The sequence below is a fragment of the Malaclemys terrapin genome, chromosome 1 (genome assembly GCF_027887155.1).
Source record: "Malaclemys terrapin pileata isolate rMalTer1 chromosome 1, rMalTer1.hap1, whole genome shotgun sequence".
Lineage (NCBI taxonomy): Eukaryota > Metazoa > Chordata > Testudines > Emydidae > Malaclemys > Malaclemys terrapin.
This window is the reverse complement of record NC_071505.1, coordinates 143,633,436-143,654,169: the sequence shown is the minus strand read 5'-3', so window position 1 is coordinate 143,654,169 and position 20,734 is coordinate 143,633,436. Positions and strand designations below refer to the sequence as shown.

Below are 20,734 nucleotides of genomic sequence, written 5' to 3'. Positions count from 1 at the left end.
CAACAAGGACAAGTGCAGAGTCCTGCACTTAGGACGGAAGAATCCCATGCACTGCTACAGACTAGGGACCGAATGGCTAGGTAGCAGTTCTGCAGAAAAGGACCTAGGGGTCACAGTGGACGAGAAGCTGGATATGAGTCAACAGTGTGCTCTTGTTTCCAAGAAGGCTAACGGCATTTTGGGCTGTATAAGTAGGGGCATTGCCAGCAGACTGAGGGACATGATCGTTCCCCTTTATTCGACATTGGTGAGGCCTCATCTGGAATACTGCGTCCAGTTTTGGGCCCCACACTACAAGAAGGATGTGGAAAAATTGGAAAGAGTCCAACGGAGGGCAACAAAAATGATTAGGGGGCTGGAGCACATGACTTATGAGGAGAGGCTGAGGGAACTGGGATTGTTTAGTCTCCAGAAGAGAAGAATGAGGGGGGATTTGATAGCAGCCTTCAACTACCTGAAGGGGGGTTCCAAAGAGGATGGAGTTCGGCTGTTCTCAGTGGTGGCAGAAGACAGAACAAGGAGCAATGGTTTCGAGTTGCAGTGGGGGAGGTCCAGGTTGGATATTAGGAAAAACTATTTCACTAGGAGAGTGGTGAAACACTGGAATGCGTTACCTAGGGAGGTGGTGGAGTCTCCTTCGTTGGAGGTTTTTAAGGCCCGGCTTGACAAAGCCCTGGCTGGGATGATTTAGTTGGGAATTGGTCCTGCTTTGAGCAGGGGGTTGGGCTAGATGACCTCTTGAGGTCCCTTCCAACCCTGATATTTTATGATTCTATTGATTTTCATTAAATTTTGGAATACTGGGGAAATTCCAAAGGACTAGAAGAATGCTAATATTGTGCCAATATTTAACAATGGAAAACAGGCCTGCCTATAATTAAACAGGTTGTCCTGCCATTATAGTTAATGTTGCATCATGATCTCTGTTTAAAGGTTGCCCTTTCTAAGTTCTCTAATTGACATGCTTGATCGGTTTCCTTTGAATTTTGGTGTGCCTCAGGCAAGTGAAGGGTAGGGTTAGTGACCCAAATTTGGGGTCATTTGAGTTTGGGGTTGCGGAGATATACGGCCCCCTTCTCCCCCAGCCATTTTCCAAAAGTTTCTATGTGGGGTTTTTTGTGCAGAGGTAGAGATCCAACTATTAACGTGATGTAGGTCAAAATGGTCTCAAACCTGTTGAGGTTTACACAAGATAATACATGGCGCCTGCTAAATCTTTGGGGGACCCACACTGAGAATGGTGTTTAAGAAAACGTTCATTTTCACAGTGTACATGTGCTAATACAGAAAAACAGCTAGAGCATTTCCATTCCTGCCATTTTATATACTTTAAAGGTGATTCTTGTAAGTGCTCTAAAATCCGAACAGTTACGCAGATTGTTCTGAAATTTGGTGTTCCTCAAAAGTGTGGGGTAGGATAAGTGATCTACATCTGGGGTCATTTGACCATGGGTTACAGCTCCTCCCCCGTAAAACCGGTTTCCTTCCGCTCCCTTGTACTGTTAAACTGATAGGTATTAATGATTGGATGAATTACTTATCTAATTGAGATAGATGGCTGTGAACTCTCCTTTCAATTAACATAACTAAGAAGAAGTTAATGACAAGCCCCCACCTAAAACAAAAGGAGTTTTGGACTAAGTTGCTGGAGGTTAAGTATCAGAGGGGTAGCCGTGTTAGTCTGAATCTGTAAAAAGCAACAGAGGGTCCTGTGGCACCTTTGAGACTAACCTCTGTTGCTTTTTGCTGGAGGTTGTCACAATTTATGAGTCACATGCGTCAATTTTATTTTGCGCAGGGATGAAATCCAAGTATTTGGGGAAATAATTAAGACATATGAATGCTTCCTGGGAAGGGAGAGGTACTGGAGGAAGTGGATTTGAGGCTGCAGCAAGATAAGGGACGTTTATGGAGACAGAGATAAATGGGGATGGGGTGGTAGGGAAGGGGAGAGAGGTTGGGGTCTTAGGTGAGGGAGGCTTGTCACCCGCAGCTCTGCCAGTGCACCCCAGCCCCCTGAATTCCACAGCTCTTCCAATGCACCCTAATCACCCTGCATCCCCACCTTCCTGTACCCCATATCTCTGCCAGTGCATCCGAAATCCCCAGCAGCCCCAGTGCTGCCAGTACATCCCAATTCATACACAAACCCTGCACACATGCACCAATTCACTTAGACTGTGAGCTCTTTGGGGCTGAGATGTCTCTGCTATTATTACAGTGTCACAGCTGCACCACTATAGGTAAGGTTCCATCACAACTGCTGTCTCTAGATCGACCTAAGTCCTCAGACTGACATGCTGTGTCAGATTCTTTTGAAATTTGGTGCGCCTCAGGAGGGTGTCGGTAGGGTAGGCCTTGGGCCATTTGAGCTAGGATTTGCAGAGATACAAGACATGTTATGTATATAACTATAGATGTAACTCATGTTGCTTGCTACAAGTTGTCTGTTATAAATCTTCCCCCCACACACACACCCCTTTTCTCCTTTAATAGTGACAGACAGAACCCTGTAGGTGAAAGTAAATGGGTTGCAAAGGAAGAAAATATTCTTTCTACACTGGCAGAAGAAACTACTGCTGTTAAAAGTGAGATTATCACTTCAACAGTCTCTCTGAATCCAAGTGCTTAAGTGACTTCCACCAGTTCACTGGTGTGACTCTCTTTAAAACATCAGCAAACCTATATTTCTTGAATGGTTCTTATTCCCAAACTGGGTCTCTTTTATGGCCTGCTGCCATTATAAGTTTTCCCTTCTAGTGAGAGACTAGTATGGTAGATCTGAAATCAATGAAGGCTACACTCAGAAAGATCTCAAGACTTCTGGAATATGCTGCTCAAACATTTTCACTTTTGTTTCTACTGCCTGTCCCTCCCTTCTCACATTTATCTCCAGACTTCTTCTCCTTGTCCAGATCTATTCCGCCCACAACAATCTTCTATTCATTGAACTTTTTGAAACTTTGCACTTTTAGAGAGAGGTAAGGGATTGACTCTGTGTACACAAATTGCAGAGGGACAATAGGGTTGAGGTCTGTTATCTCTCACCTCTATATATTATTTATTTATTTATTTAAAAAAAAATTTGCTGTTAACAAGCATGTTATCTCTGGAGACACAAATCCACAGTTTGAGAACTGCAAAATTAAGCATCTCTGATGTTCTCTTCTAAACTGAGCACTTCTACCCATTGGATAGATAGAAAGATTAACCTAAATAATCTCTACAGAAGCCCCTGGAACCCCATAAGATTGGGTCCCTATTCCATGAACTATTGGAACTCATTTACAAAACTTTTTTTTAAACATTACATGAATATATTCTCATACTATAGAATTAGAATTTATAATCCCTATTCCATAATGAGATATCTTTGAGCTATAATGTGTCTTAGTTTTTCCCTCAAAAAGCATTTATCAAAAAAATCCAATTTTTTTTTTTTTTTTGGTAGTATGTCATCTCTGTTCAGAACATTGAATCGAACAAAACTCAAACTTCTGAAAACCAGGAAATGCACAGTTAAGATTGCCTATGCAAACTTAACACTGCCCTTTCAGCAATGCCAAAATAAGCGTTCTTAACATATATGCCTTTACTCTGCCTACCCCATAGTTGCTGAATTATTGTTTTAGTTTAAAAAAACAATTTAAATGTCTGTCTGGTGATGTTCTTCTCCTAACACAGCATGGCAAGAAAATTCTCCAAATATTAATGATTAGCGAATTGGAGATAGTTATGAAGTCACTGGGAGGTGAACTATCTGCTTCAATTACCTTTTGTAAATGAAATAACCAAACAATGATTCATTTTCTGGTATAGCTGTAAAACTAATCTGAAAAGTTTCCAAAAGAAATCACTTTAAAAATGTATAGTATGTACCGTCTAAAAATGAAACCTACATCTACTTCTGAGTTGTGAAGAATATGTATTAAGGTTATAACAACCAACAAGAATGCACTTCTATGTAGAAATCCATGATTAAATCAAGTCTTCCTGACTAGTGATTTAAATCATGATTTAAATCAAATACACCCTGGTGTCCATGCAGCAGTTTTTTGTAAGGCAGCTGACTTGGTACCACACAGCATTCTGATTAAAAAACTAGAAGAATACAAAGTCAGTGTGGATGAAAACTAGCTAACTGATAGGTTTCAAAGTGTAACTGTAACTGGGAAATCATCTAGAAGCACATGTGCTTTTTAGTGGGGTCGCTCAGAGATCGGCTCTTCATTCTACACTATTTAACAGTCAATGATTTGGAAGAGTGATGCTGTAGCCAAAAAGGCAAATACAATGCTTGGATGGATAAATAGGTGAATCTTGAGTAGAAAGATTGTATTACTTCTGTATTTGGCACTAGTGCAGCTGTTACTGGAATATGGTGTCCAGTTTTTGGTTGGTAGTTTCCTTAGTGTGTGTGGGGGGGTGGTTGTTTAGGGGTTGTTGTTGTTTAAGTAAACTGAACCCCACCACCACCTCCACCACCACCAAAAGTTCCACTATGCTGAAACAATGATTTCTGCACAGGTCATCAGCAGGGTTAGGACCTTTAGACCCACAGCACAGATCGGTATCATTTGAGCTAACAGAATAAGTGGTAACACTAGTAGGCTGTTCTCACCAGCCACAAGAGACGGATATGAGAGGCTTTACCAAAGGGTCTCACAGATACCGGCTAACAACGTAATATAACATAAGCTCCATCCCCTGTCGTTCAGTTCCAGAATGGAAAGAGGTAAATAGTGGTGTCCCCCAGGGATCTGTACTGGGACCTGTGCTGTTCAACATACTCATAAATGATCTGGAAAAAGGGGTAAATAGTGAGGTGGCAAAGTTTGCAAATGATGTAAAATTTCTCAAGATAGTTAAATCCAAAGCAGACTGTGAAGAGTTACAAAGGGATTTCACAAAACTGGGTGACTGAACAACAAAATGGTAAATGAAATTCAGTGTTGATAAATGCAAAATAATGCACATTGGAAAACATAATCCCAACTGTACATACAAAGTGATGGGGCCTGAATTAGCTATTACCACTCAAAAAAAGAGATGTTGCCGTCATTGTGGATAATTCTCTGAAAACATCCATTCAATGTGCAGTGGCATTCAAAAAAAAAAAAAAAAAAAAACACCAATGTTAGAACCATTAGGAAAGGGATATATAATAAGACAAAAATTATTATAATGACACTATATAAATCCATGGTACACCCACATCTTGCATACTGCATGCAGTTCTCATTACCTCATCTCAAAAAAAGATACATTAGAATTGGAAAAAGTACAAAGAAGAGGAACAAAAATGATTAAGGGTATGGAACAGCTTCCATATGAGGAGAGATTAAATAGATTGAGACTGTTCAATTTATAGAAGAGATTATTAAGGGGAATATGATAGAAGTTTATACAATTATGAACGGTGTGGAGAAAGTGAGTAGGGAAGTGTTATTTACCCCTTCATGTAACACACGAACCAGGGGTCATCCAATGAAATTAATAAGTAGCAGATTTAAATCAAACAGAAGGAAATACTTCTTTACATAACACACAGTCAATGTGTGGAACTCATTGCTTGGGGATGTTGTGAAGATCAAAACTATAACTGGATTAAATAAAGAATGAGCTAAGTTCAGGGAGGATAGGTCCATCAATGCCTATTAGCCAAGATAGTCAGGGATGCAACCCCATGCTCTGGGTATCTCTAAGCCTCTGACTGCCAGATGCTTAGAATGGATGACAGGGGATGGATCACTCGATAATTGTCCTGTTCCGTTCATTCTCCTTGAAGTATCTGGCAATGGCCACTGTTTAAAGGCAGGATACTGGGCTAAATGGATCATTGGTCTGACCCAGTGTGGCCGTTTTTATGTTCTTATGTTCCGAGACGTGTAGAAACTCAAGAATCCTGGTTCAATTCCAAGTTCTGGATGGGTGTTTGCTCTAGTGGCTATAAATCATTTTGTCCCATACTTCTCTGCCCACACCACTTCCCCAACAACTTCTGTCACATTCTCTGCTCCCTGTACTCCCTACACTCTGCTAACTCCTGCCTGGTCCCCCTATCCTCATCTATCACCCCCACTTATCTCTCTGCATATGTATCAGAGTGATTTCTCTTCCTCCCTGGTGCTTGAGTGCCAGCTGGGGTGGCACTGAAAGCATAGGAGACGAGTAACAATTGCAGGGAAGGTCCTGCTCAGCCTACAGGTCTGGGATGTAGTACGCTAAACTGCTCTATAGGGGTGGCGAATGCTAGCGAAGATGGAATTTTGGAAAATAATGCCATTAGCCTCTAACAAACCTCTGAGTATGTGCAAACTGATTTTCAAAGGCTTGCAACTTAGCCAAATCTGGGTGGATTTTCACAGGGACAACAGAAGGCACAGGCCTGACATTAGGGTGGACTCCCCATCAAATTTCCAGTCATTGCTCAAAAAACAGGAGGCACGAGAGTTTTTCAATGAAATGGTTATAAGGATTTTTAACATAACATTTTCCCTAATCTTGTTCTCTGAATCAGCTACATTGTTTTACCTGAAACTTTCCAGAATAATTCAGCTGGAGATAGCCTTCTAGCATGAAATTTTTTTAGCCCAGCTTAAGTCTGGAAAGCTGTAAGCAACTGGAAAGAGGGTCTTCTCATGGAAAGTGTTAGGCAACCTTAATTATAAGCAGTACTACCAACACCATCTATAATAAGAACAGGTCAGTTATACAAAGTGATCTGGATCACTTGACAAAATGGGCTCATTTTTTGAACATGCATTTTAATACAGACAAATGCAGTGTCATACATCTAGGAAAAACAGAAAGTAGGTGACACTTACATAATGGAGAACTGTATCCTGGTAAACTGTGACTCTGAAAAGAACAATGGGTCATGGTGGATAATCAGCTGAACATGAGCTCCCAGTGAGATACTGTAGCTAAAAGGTTTCATTCAATTCTTGGATATAATAAGCAAAGAAATATCAAGTATAAGAAGGGAAGTGGTATCACCTCTGTATACAGCATTGGTGAGAGACCATTACTGCAATCATGTCCAGATCTCAAATCACAAAGAATTTTAAAAAATTAGAAAAGGTTCAGAAAAGGGACAAATTATTTGAGGGTGGGAAAACATACACTATAGTGAAAGAATTAGGAAAATTTGATCTATATAACTTACCCAAGAGATGGTTAAGAGGTTACTTGATCACTGTCTATAAGTTGCTACATGGGAAGATAGAAGACTTTTTAATTGAGAAGACAAAGAAACAACATCCAATGTTTGGAAGCTGAAGTTTGATCAATTTGGTCTAGAGATAAGGTGCACATTTTTAAAATAGAGTAATTAACTAATGGCACAACCTATCAAGATATGTGGTGGATTCACCATGACCTGAAGTCTTCAAATCAAGATTGGATGTCTTTCTAAAATATATGCTCTAGCTCAAACACAAGTTATGGGCTTGATGCAGAAATAACTGAGTGAAATTTTTGGCCGACGTTATGCATGAAGTCAAGCTAGATGATCATAATGGCCCTTTATAGACTTTAAATATATTAATTTAGTCTGGAGAATACTTAACTGTCATGTACAGAATAAAGATTGAATGCTGTATTATTCCATTTTAGTCTCATCCTACAAAGAGAACTACTAACTCCTTAAAGTTGTATTCTGTTTCAGAATGTTTCTCTTAAGACATGTAATAGATACACAGCAAACACTGGTTAATGTTACTCACTCCTACAGAAGAAATACAATGATCAATACTGTACATTTCTAAAGTACCGATTTAAATACAAAGCAATATAACCTCCTTGGAAGGTAGGAAAGTGTTATCCATTTTTAGAGATGACATATATTCACCCATTGACAACAGGTATATGACTGTCAAATATACCATTTTGAAAAAGTAAGAGGGGCAGTCACAACTGCATATGCTAGCAAGTTACCACATCTATCACAGAGACAGGCAATTATACAGAACTCTCTTCCCAATTCATCCCTCCCTCCAGAAACATCTGATACTCTTGCTAGGTTAGCTCCTGCTCCCTTGTCTAGGAAGACTCAAAGATATCACTGTTGTTTTTTACCTGCTCCTGTACATCTTCAAACTCTGAGCTGAGAAGCTCTATGAAGATAGGGACAGCTCCTGCTTGAATCACAATCCGAGTCTGATGGGAATTTCCAGAGGCAATGTTTGTCAGCACCCAAGCAGCTTCAAACTAGAACATAAAATACAGGGGGCAACATTCACTAGCAGCATTCAGTAGCATACACAAGTAGCAGGAAGTGTAAACATCTTCTATAAAAAAATAAACATTACAGAAAATTATCGTGTAACTAAACAAATTAACTGGGCTAAATTTGCAAACATTTTCAAGAATAGGGATGTAATTTAAAGATATTAATATGAGAGATGATTTACAGAAACAATATCAAATTTTCCATGGCATCTCAGCCACCATTTATTTTTGTTATGAAGTTCCACAGAAGCTTTTACTTTGTTCCATTCCCTTTCCTCTTTGCCAAACAGACGTATATGCAAGAATGGAATCCTTATATATGAGTTTTCACACAGGAATAATTCTCAAAGCCTCTCAAGTCTCCCCGTCCAATGCACTGGTCAGCCATCTACCCGAACACGCACTCAGAACCAGAGATGGATAAATAGTCTGCTTGACACAAGCTTATTGATACATGGAAGAAAGGGGTGTCATTTTAGAATCTATTAGGAACGAATATTAAGATTTTCCTAACCTCTTTCCATGGTGTTTCCTTCTAATTACGACCTGATATTATTCTACAATAAGGAGTATAATATTTCTTTAGTTACCCCTGTGTTCTGTATCACTGTTAGGATTTATTAGTGCATGATGTATTTATTTAAAACACACACACACACACACACACACACACACACTTACACTTACTTTTAGTTAAATTAAGATCTTGAATTAACAAAATTCACATAATTATTTAAAAATTACAAATATTTTAAATAAAAACAATGTCATTATTTATTAAAATCTATGGTTTGGTAAAACATATTTTATCAGAAATGTTTACTGTGTCAATGGAAACATCCCACCCACCACAATTTGATTTGATTCCCAAAGTCATATGAAAAGCTAAATATTGCTACAATGTGCTAGCGCATGAGTCAAAATAAGATTATCTAGAAACCAATTTACAGTACAACCAAAGAATTATAGTTGAAATGCAAAAAAGGAAACAGCATCAATAGCTGAAAAGTAAACTAGACATTATAAATTGTTCCAATTTTAACATTAGTAATGAATTTTTAAATATATAAATTATTCTTTATTCAACAATATCTCTTTAAAAGGTTAATTTGCTTGCCAATACTACTATTCATGACTTCAAGACTACATATCTATCCTGCAACAGTCACTAACCTGCACACTGGAATTAATGATTAAATCAAATATAGTAAAGGCATACTCAGAACCTTAAGGGGATAAAATCAGGGCTCAGCAAGTAAGAGGAAGGTCTGTTTTCAAACTGCAATTTTTAACTTTGTTAATAATTTGCATTTGCAACTTTTTTCAAATAAATGTTCATTATTCTGTGATGCAACAAACAGGATAGGCTGCAATGAGGCTTCTGGTATTTGTCAGACTGCAATAGATATCTTCAGTGAACTAGGAAGCAACAAGAAGAGTTCACAGAACAGGGGAGGATAATTTCTTTAAAAAGAGACAGTTCCGATTAAAATTTATTTACATTCCTGTCATTTTTCTTCTCTGAAGCAGGCACCTGATGCTCCATGATCTATTATAATTGGGTTATTTTTCTTCATCTTCCAAGCACAGACTCTCCTCTTTTTTAAAAAACAAAAAGACACATACACACACACCCTCTAGCTTTACAATGTACAGCCATCAAGTGGAGCTGCTCAGAGCACTGATAGCCTCTCCAATTCCACCACCAAATGCATAAACTGAGAAGTTATATGGCCTGACTAATAAACATTATGAATGATTAAGCAATCTCCTGGCAAAGTACTTTTACTTATTCACTTATTGTAGAACAAAATTGAAAAGACTTACAGCAAAGCCAGAACCATTGGTATGAGGGAATCCCAAGATTTTCCATCTTTCTATAGAAAAGAATTTGGTAGATAGCTACATCTATTGCTAGTGTCACAGTCTATGATTTGCCTCCAGAAGAAACAGGAATGCTCTCCCTCATACCACCCCCCTACTCCTCGCAAACAAACAAAAAATCTTAAAAAATGTAGGGGATGATAGCAATGATGAAGACCAGAGTTGGGCATGAGCATTCATGCTGGAATCTCGTGAAATAATGCTGTGTGTGCTTTAAAGCTTTGCTGAATTGGTTTTACATCTTGCAACAAAATGGCGCACTCTCCTCCCTTGATGCTGACATTTTAGTGCAGATGCATAGTCCTCTGAAGCTGTCAGGTTGATGGCATAAGAACTAGACACTCAGCAATAGCACTTCGATGAAAGCTGCTGTCAGATTCAATAAGATGGCAGGGTAGGCTGATCTGGCATGAAGGGGAAGTGGAAGCAGATGCACCTCAACCTGAATAGTTCAACTGTTTTGGTGGTCTACTGGCACATGCAGGCTGACAGTATTGGCTAGGCTGATTGTTAAGAAAAGCAATCAGCAGGTATGGTAAGAAGGCAGTCTGGATTAGACTACACTGACCTATGAGAGGCCAAACAGAAAACAAAAGATCTATTGGTACTGACAGATTAGCAGTGTGGGCTAGGTCACTTTGCTGCATATTATGAAAAATAAAAAACAGAGAAAGCAATCGTAAAATGGAGGACTAGATTAGGCCACACAGATACATCCCCCTCATCCCAGTTAGGGTGCCAGGGGAACAGAGGGTTAACTGTCATCAGCAGGCTGGCAGTATAGTCCAGACTGCTCTGCTGACTCTGAGTCAAAACCAATGAGAGGAGTGATTCAAATATGGAGAAATGGCAGGCTAGGCCATGCTGCATAAACCCACTTGTGAAGGAGATGTCTGGGGAACAAATATCTGTGCACATAACCCTCAGCCTTCCCTGATGTAATGGTAATTGGTACTAAATATGGGGAATGGAGCCATTCGAGTGTGGGGTTGTTTTTGTTTGTTTCTTTTAAACTGGAGGAGAGAGTTCAAGATACCAACAAGGACTAGCTAAGGCTCTTTGGCTATGTCTACACAACAAAAAAAAGACCCACGGTGGGTCTGTGCCAGCCGACTTGGGCTTGCAGGGCTTGGGCTGCGGGGCTGTTTCTTTGCTGTGTAGACTTCCGGGCTCTGGCTGGAACCTGAGCTCTGGAACCCTGCGGGATGGGAGGGTCCAAGAGCTTGGGCTCCAGCCCGAGCCCAGAATTCCAAACAGCAATGAAACAGCCCCGCAGCCCAAGTCAGCTGGCATAGGCCAGCCATGGGTTTTTCTTTACTGTGTAGACATACCCTTTCTGGGGCAACACACCTGGTTACTATGGCAGGCTGAAATCGATAGGGCATCCTGCACAGTGGTTTGCAACTCCTGGATACCATAATTCATCCCAGTTTGTTTTTTTCAAAATACCAGCTCCTGCTACTTAATTTCCACTCCAAGCAACTAAAAGCTTGCCTGCTAAGTTGCTGCTGTTTGAGTCAGCCCTTGTTGCCAGGTTTCACCTTGGCGGAGGGCACTGAGTAACAAGGAGCTATTGGCTTGGATATTCTGCAAAGCTGTCCCAAATTTCTATTCCAAACAGTTGAAAGTTTGCCTACCACATGAGTGCAGAGTGGGAGAGGCAGTGCATTATTGTACAGCTGGGCTGCAAGCAGAAGCCCCTTTGATCTTAGCTGGATCTGCTACACTGTGAACGAGGACAAAACAGGTAATGTCTGGCAGACTCCTATTCTCAAAAACCCTCTGCCAACTGGGGGCATCAAGAAGACGAAAAAAAAATTAAAATAATGGAAAAAGCTCTTGCCTGGAGACAGAGAGGCATAGGGAAACCTCCTGTTTCTTCAAGTGAGGCAATCATTTATCTGAACAGCTTCTCTTGCTAGTAACTACATTGTGAAGCTAGAGGGAAGTCTTCCTGTATTTTTGGTTATTTTTCTGGGGAGGGGAGGAAGAAAAGAGCTCCTTGCTCAGAAGAGGAGGAGGAATAACTCAGGTGTAATAGGTTTCAGAGTGGTAGCCATGTTAGTTTGTATCAGCAAAAAGAATGAGTACTTGTGGCACCTTAGAGACTAACAAATTTATTTGAGCATAAGCTTTCGTCGGCTAAAACCCACTTCATCAGATGCATGCAGTGGCAAATATAGTAGGAAGATAGATATAGATATACAGAGAACATGAAAAAATGGGTGTTGCCATACCAACTCTAATGAGACTAATTGATTAAGGTGGGCTATTATCATCAGGAGAAAAAAAACTTTTGTAGTAATAATCAGGATGGCCCATTTCAAACAGTTGACAAGAAGGTGTGAGTAACAGTAGGGGGAGAATTAACATGGGGAAATAGTTTTTAGTTTGTGTAATGACTCATCTACTCCCAGTCTTTATTCAAGCCTAATTTAATGATGTCCAATTTTCAAATTAATTCAAGTTCTGCAGTTTCTCATTGGAGTCTGTTTTTGAAGTTTTGTTGTTGAATAATTGAGACTTTTAGGTCTGTAATTCAGTGACCAGGGAGGTTGAAGTGTTCTCCGACTGGTTTTTGAATGTTATAATTCTTGATGTCTGATTTGTGTCTATTTATTCTTTTGCATAGATACTATCCGGTTTGGCCAATGTACATGGCAGAGGGGCATTGCTGGCACATGATGGCATATATCACATTGGTAGATGTGCAGGTGAACGAGCCTCGGATAGCGTGGCTGATGTGATTAGGTCCTAATATAGTGTTCCCTGAATAGATATGTGGACAGAATTGGCAATGGGCTTTGTTGCAAGGATAGGTTCCTGGGTTAGTGTTTTTATTGTGTGGTTGCTGGTGAGTATTTGCTTCAGGCTGGGGGGCTGTCTTTAAGCGAGGACTGGCCTGTCTCCCAAGATCTCTGAGAGTGAGGGGTCGTTCTTCAGGCTAGGCTGTAGATCCTTGATGACAAACATCTATAAAATCGCTATCAAGCGTTCTTACAACCACAATACCCACCTGCTGAAGTGAAGAAACATTGACAGAGCCAGAAGTCACCTACTACAGGACAGGCCCAACGAAGAAAGTAACAGAACGCCACTAGCCGTCACCTTCAGCCCCCAATAAAACCTCTCCAGCACATCATCAAGGATCTACAACCTATCCTGAAGGATGATCCCTCACTCTCAGATCCTGGGAGACAGGCCAGTCCTCACTTAGCCCACAAAAGCTTATGCTCAAATAAATTTGTTAGTTAGTCTCTAAGGTGCCACAAGTACTCCTCGTTCTTTTTCCAGGTGTAACAGAGCATGAGGCACCTGATGCCCCACAGGGAAAAGAAGTATCTCTACCCTCTACAGCCCAGTTCATGGGATGTTTGACACATTTAGAGGCTTAATTTAGTTTGCATTTTGCCCTTCAATGCTCAGTATAGATTTAATCACAGGAGATGTAATTTGCACAGTAGGGGAGCCAAAATTTTGCCCAATTTAGGGCTGCACTGACAACGTGTCAGGATGTGGAGGACTGCATCTATGCATAAATGAAGCACTATTTCACCTATTCTCATCTTACATATAGAAAAGTGGTCCATGGAGATTACAAATGCCAATCTGAAGAAGTTATTCACCTTGTGCAGTAATGATGGTTCTTCGAGATGTGTGTCCCTATGGATGCTCCACTGTAGGTGTATCTGCGTCCCTGCGCTGCTGAGCGGAGAATTTTGGTAGCAGCGCCCGTTCAGCCCGTGCATGCACTGCCTCCCCCTCGTGGTCTGCCACGAGGCTAACCAGCATTGTGCAGGTGAACCCTCCTCAGTTCCATCTCTACTGCAGAGTGTATGATGAGAACTCCAAAGTAGAGGGGAGGAAGGTGAGTCATGGAGCACCCATAGGGACACACAATTCAAAGAACCATTGTTACTGCACAGGGCGAGTAACTTCTTCTCTTCTTCAAGTAATGTCCCTATGAATGCTCCACTGTAGGTGACTCCCAAGCAGTATCCTCCACTGAAGGCTTGGGCTTTGGAGTCGAGTCTGTGATGGATGACAGTACCGTGGCACTGAATCTGGTATCTGCAGCAGAGTCCCCCAGGATGTCAGTGTTCTGCAAAATGTATGTGCAGATGCTCAGGTAGCTGCTCTGCAGATTTCTGATATAGGGATACCCTTGGAGAAGGCGACAGATCTCACAGAATGTGTGCAGATTGTAAATGGGAGTGCTAAATTGTGAATCTGACAGAGTTTGATACAGTCCAAGACCCATTTAGAGAATCTTTGAGCTGAAATCGTGGGCTTCTAGACCTGTCCACGATGGAGAGAAAGTGTCTTGGAGATTTTCTAAAAACTCTTGTCCTGTTCAAATAAAAGGCTAAAACTCTCCTTACCTTGAGCATATGGAAGATGGCTTCCCTATTATCCTGGTGAGGTTTGGGATAAAAGGTTGGAAAATGAATGAGTTGGTTCACGTGAAATATGGAAGTTACTTTGGGGGTGAACTTTGGATGTGGTCTAAATGTGACGGTCAGGAAAGAATACTGGGAAGGGGGAATGCGCCATCAGGGCCGCTCTCTCTCTATCCTTCTTGCCAAGGTAATGGCGATCAGGAATGCCATCTTCATGGAAAGGTGAAGAACAAGTGGCCATGGGTTCAAAGGGCGGTCTAGTCAGTCCTTTTAATAGTAGATTGGGATCCCATCGTCGGGTAGGAAGCCTAGATTGTGGAAAGAAGTTTGATATGGCCTTGAAAAACCTCTTTATAGTTTGTGAGAAAAAATTGAGTACTCTTCTACCTACTGGTGGAAGGTCACTATTGCTGCTAAGTGTACTTTCAGTTAGCTAAGACAATCCTGATTTCTTGAAATTCAGCAAATAGTCTAGGACTACAGGTAGAGTGACTGTATCCAGGGTGACTCTTTTGGACTGGCATCACATCCAGAATCTAGTCCACATCTGTAGGTAAGTACGAGAAGTAGTCACTTTCCTGTTGTGTAATATCACTTCCTGTACCTCTTCAGAGCGTGATGTTTCTATGTCCTGGAACCATGAAAGAGCCAGGTTTTGAGACATAATATCTGTAGGTTGGGATGGAGAGTACATCTCTCATTCTGGGAGAGGGAGTAAGAAGTGGTTGGTGTCATTAGTAAGAAGAGTCATTGGTGGACACAGCACCAGTTGTGCCAGCTAAGGGTACCATGACTATCTTGGCCAGGTGGAAGCAATCGGCATGATGTTTGCTTTTTCTCTTTTTATTTTCAACAAGACTTTCAGCAATGGAGGGAATGGGGGAAAGGCATAAATAAGGCCCTTCTCCTATGAGAGAAGGAGAGCATCCCCCATGGACTGCTGGCTGATGCCAGCTCTGGAGCAGTACTATGTACATTTCTTGTTCTGGTAAGTAGCAAAGAAGTCTATTATCAGTGTCCCCCGTTGTCGGAGTAAGTCATGGAGTATCACTGAGTCTATCTCCCACTCGTGGTCATGTGGGAATTTGTGGCTGAGACTGTCCACTGTTGTGTTGAGTACTCCTGGTAGGTAAGCCACTCATATTGCAACATTGTGAGAAATGCACCAGTTCCAGAGCTTTAGTGTTTCCATACAAAGAGAGGGCAACCTGGCGCCTCCTTGATGGTTTATGTAATACAGGCGAGTCTCATCTTACGCGCATTTAACATGCACAAATTCAGCTTTGCACGGTCGGCAAAAGAGAAAAAAAAACAATTTAAATACTGCACCTTTAGTGCGGGCTATTCCGCCCGCCATTACACTCAATGTAATTCTGACTATACACGATTTTTGCTTTACACGCTGACAGCGGAACGTAACCCCAGCGTAAGATGAAACTCGCCTGTACTTGCACGCTATATTGTCCACCAGGACTACAGCTCCATGTTTGTCACAGAGGTCACAGATTCTGTGGATTTCCATAACTTCTGCAGCGGCCCAGATGGCCTGGGAGCCGCCTGAGCAGCTCAGGCAGCCCCTGGGCCAGTCGCACTGACTGCTGCTGGGGCAGTGTTGGGCCCCCCCGCACCTCAGGCATAGGAGTTTGGGAGGGGGGCTCAGGGCTGGGCCTAGGGCGGTGCTTACCGGGGGGGCCCTCCCTGGGAGGGCAACAGGGGTTCCACTCCCTCAGCTCCTAGCTCCACGTGCTTCCTCCGCCCGCAGACACCACCCCTGCCCGCAGGCACCACCCCGCAGCTCCCATTGGCTGTGGTTCCTAGCCAATGGGAGCTGCAAACTGGGGCTTGGGGTGGAGCCGAGACAGCACTGTGCAGGCATTTATTGGGTCTTTCCACCAATTCATGAATGGTTTGATTTTGGTGAGCATCAATAGTAGTTTGTCTATGTTGTCTTTGTTCAGTCTGCAACCCGAACTGAACTATGCTTGGAGGCATTTCATGCAAAGTCTGGCATGAGCTATCACTGATGTGCCCCAGAAGCTGAAGGCAATGTCTGGCCGATATCTGAGGGCTAGATTGCACTGTCTTTATAAGTGTGGCGAGACCGAGGAATCTGTATTGTGGGAGGAGCGCTCTCGCTCAGAGTAGAGATTGGCTCCTATGAATTCTAGTCTCTGTATCAGTATTAATGTTGATTTTTGTGCATGGATTTGTAGGCCCAGACTCTTGAATAGATCCAGAGTGGTATGGATAACTCGCTGGGCTTCGACGAAGGAATGCCCCCTGAGGAGACTCACTCAGGTAAGGTAAACCATAATGTCCTGGAAATGTAGGTAGGCTGCCATCACAGAGAAGACCTTGGAGAATACTTGGGGGGGGGGGGGGGGGAGAGAATGAGAGGCCAAAAGGGAGTATCCTGTACTGGTAGTGGTCCTGGCCTAGGGTGAATCTGAATTTTCCTCTCCTAACTGTTCAGGGGACTCAGACATCCTCGACACAGCAGCCGAAGGAGGGGTCTCATGGGCTCCTGATAGGCCAAGCTAGAGCCACGAGAGGCACGGTGTCTATATGCCTGCCAAGGGTCCCAAGTAAGGCCACTGAGAGGGTGGGAAGGGCCTAGGGTTGCCAATTCTCTAATCACACAAACCCAAACACCCTTGCCACTCCTCGTTACCCGAGACCCCACCCCACTCACTCCATCCCCGCCTCCCTCTGTCGCTTGCTCTCCCCCACCCTCATCTCACTTTCACCATGCTGGGGCCGAGGGGCTTGGCGTGTTGGTGGGGGCAAGGTGTGTGGGCTCTGGGAGGGAGTTTGGGTGCAGGAGGGGGCTCTGGGCTGGGGTAGGGGTGCAGAAGGGAGTGCGGGGTGCAGCCTCCGTCTGTGAGGCGCTTACCTCGGGCGGTAGCACTACAGGGCTAAAGGCAGGCTCCCTGCCTGCCCTGGTCCCGCACTGCTCCTGCAAGCGCCACCCCCGCAGCTCCCATTAGTTGCAGTTCCCAGCCAATGGGAGCTGTGGAGTCAGCGCTCAGGGTGAGGGCAGCGCGCAAAGCCCCCTGGCCTCTCCAGGGGCCGCAGGGACATGCTGGCCACTCCCGGGAGCGGCACAGGGCCAGAGCAGGCAGGAAGACTGCCTTAGCCCCGCTGCATTGCTGGACTTTTAGTACCGAAAGTCTCCCGGTTTGGCTTCAGTAGCCTCTGGGAGATAGGGCCTGATTCCAGGAGACTCCTGGCAAAACCAGAAGGGTCGGCAACCCTAGAAGGGTCCCAGAGAGATTGGTACCATGGCAGCCCATATCAAGGAGGCTGGGGGTCAGATGGGTGGTACGGCTGAGGTCCATGCTGGAAATGGGTACTGTAGGGTACATGAGAGGAGTGGTGGGAGATTATGTCCTCTTGTTCACTGTCTGACTCAGCACTCAAAAATGGGGTGCATGGCATGATGTCACTGGCAAGTCTGGAGCTCTGGGTGGACTTGGCAGCGGGGCCCTGGTACCAACCAGAGCTGAATCCAGTTTGTCAGACAAAAGGTCTGTCGCGTGCCGGAAGTCCGACAGTGCTGCAGTCAGCGGTACCAGTAGCATTTGGCAGTACTGAGACATATGCACCGAAAGAGTTGGTGATGTGGTTGATCACATGGTCCACTGGTGCATGGCATGCCGACAATGGTACCGACGTTGATGTCTGCACTGAAGGAGCCTTGCCTATGATGGATTCTCTAGTTTTCTTGCAGTACCAATGATTCTTTGCCAGTGCCTGTTGCATCCTTAGGTAGCCCAACATGTTCTGTCAGGGTAGTACTGTGTGAGCTCTTGGTACCAGATTTAGATGGCTTCAATTCTGTCAGTACCAACGATACCAAGGGAGCCAGAGATACTTTTCGGCTCGGTCGGGGCTTGCTGTGGGGACTCACAGGCCTTTTCATATAGGTCTTGTGACAGTGGCTCATGGTTGACTTTTTAAGCTCATCTCCCTTAGATGTAGAGGGTTGCGATGAGGATTCTCGCCATCAGGAGTCTCGGCGCAGCTTCGAGGGTGGCTGGAGGGCCACTTCCATTAGGAGAAGTTTGAGTCTCATTTCTCTATCCCTCTGGATCTGGGTTTCAATTGTTGGCAAAACCCACACTTCTGTGGGATGTGGTTCTCTCTCAGGGAGCAGACGCACTGTGAATGTCAGTCAGTCACTGGGATAGATTCTTTGCAAATGAGACACTTCTTGAAGCCCAGTGAACCAGACATACCCTGTCCATGAAAGGGGGGAGGGCAAAGAAAAACAAAGTTTAACATAAAGGCGGTTTTTTAGCTATATAAATAAATAAAAGTGAAAAGTGAAAAAAGAAAAGGGAGCTCTAAAAGATTAGAGAACCAACTAGTAATTCTACAGAATGCAATGATCCACTAACAGTCAGCTAAAGCTCCATCTCTAGCCACGGGCAGTTGAGATGGAACTGAGAAGAGTTCACATGCGCAATGCTGGTTAGCCTCATGACAGACCACAGGGAAGAAGGGGAGAGGGGCGAAAGACAGCACATGCACGGGTCAAATGGACACTGCTACCAAAATTCTCTGATCAGCAGCAGAGGGACGCAGATACACCTACAGTGGCGCATCCATCAGGATACTACTCAAAGAAGCAGCAGTGTTTCCCATTACAGTGGAGGCCACCTAGTGCAAGAGTATTGTGTGAAGAGATCCTAATTTATCACACCCTTCTATTACAGAGGAAAGAAACCCTGGCCTGTACTGAAGAACTCCATAAGACAGCGTTTAACCTGCACACTGCACTGAAAAAGTACCTGTTATTTTATGAATTTTGAAAGAACATTTATTCTAACCCACTTATTTTATTAAATTAAACTACCATTAATCTGTATAGATTTGGTATGGTTAGGCCAGATTTCCTTCCTTTCCCTCTATTTTCTACTGGCCAGGAAAAAATTCCAGCTACAATGAACCAGAGTAAAAGTGAAAGGCATTCCCAAGGGATAGGCTTGTGACAAGGAGATTAACTTCTATTCTAAACCATAATCACATTTCCAAAACCAACTCAAGAAAAGTTACAGATTTCCTACCTTTGTCACCTTGGAAGTTATCTATATTCAGGTCTAAATTTTTCATTCTGGATTGGCATAAAAACAGTTACTAACCTGCTCTGTAACTGTTGATCTTCGAGATGTGTTGCCCATGTCCATTTCATTTCAGGTGTGCACACACCCAGTGCACCAGAGACAGAGATTTTTCAATCAGTGATACCTGTCGGAGTGGCGTATGCACTCTCTGCTGCCTCATACTGCTACACAATGGTATAATAGGTGGAGCCACCACAGACCCTGTCTCCCCAGTTCCTTCTTACCGGACAGACACTGATATAGAGGTGAGAGGGTAGGTCATGGAATGGACATGTGCAACATCTCGAAGAACAACAGCTACAGAACAGGTCAGTAACCGTATTGTCTTCTTCATGTGATTGCACATGTCATTCCACTTCAGGTGACTCAAATAGTTCAATCCAGAGGTAGGTTTCAAAGTCTACCTGAACGAGGACTGAAGAACTACTCATCTGAACTTGGCAACATCTCTGGACTGCTGAGATATAGCATAATGAGTTGTAAAGGTAGGTACCGATGACCAAGTTGCAACTCTACAAATATCTGCTATAGGCACTTGAGCCAAAAAAGCTCCAGAAGCTGCCTGAGATTTTGTAGTGAGCACTACCACTCTGCTTGGAGAGAGTATATCAGCAATGTCAATGCACATACATAATGCAGGATGAAATCATCTTGTCTGCAACGGACAAACAACTGTGATGAAGATCTGAAAGACCTCATTCTAAGTAAAAAGCCAACGCCCTTCTAGCACCCAAGGTATGCCGTCTCTCCTCATCCTTATGAAAATAGGACTTAGGAAAGAAAGTTGGTAAATATATGGCTTGATTGAGGTGGAATTACGATATTACTTCAGTCAGGAATTTCAGATGTGGCTGAAACTATAACTTTTCCTTATAAAAATCTGTGCAAAGAGTTTCAGCTATCAAAGCTCGTAACTCCACCACTCTTTCCACAGTGGTAATAGCTGCCAAAAAATGCTACTTTCATAGAGAGATGCAGCAAATAGCCATGGGTTCAAAGGGAGGACGCATCAACTGACTTAGCACCACATTTAAGTCCCAGGAAGAAATGGGATCTATGACGTGGGGATATAACCTAACCAGACCCTTTAAG

General features: G+C 43.1%; 1 protein-coding gene across 5 annotated transcripts in view; it reads right to left on the bottom strand.

Annotated features, from left to right (window-relative positions):
• Positions 1–20,734, bottom strand: part of KPNA1 (karyopherin subunit alpha 1) — a 144,841-nt gene that overhangs the window by 85,754 nt on the left and 38,353 nt on the right. For all 5 annotated transcript variants that reach the window (XM_054042296.1, XM_054042263.1, XM_054042269.1 and 2 more), the window contains exon 6: positions 8,080–8,211. In XM_054042296.1, coding sequence (XP_053898271.1) covers positions 8,080–8,211 — 132 coding nt within the window. The remainder of the gene's footprint in view (positions 1–8,079; positions 8,212–20,734) is intronic.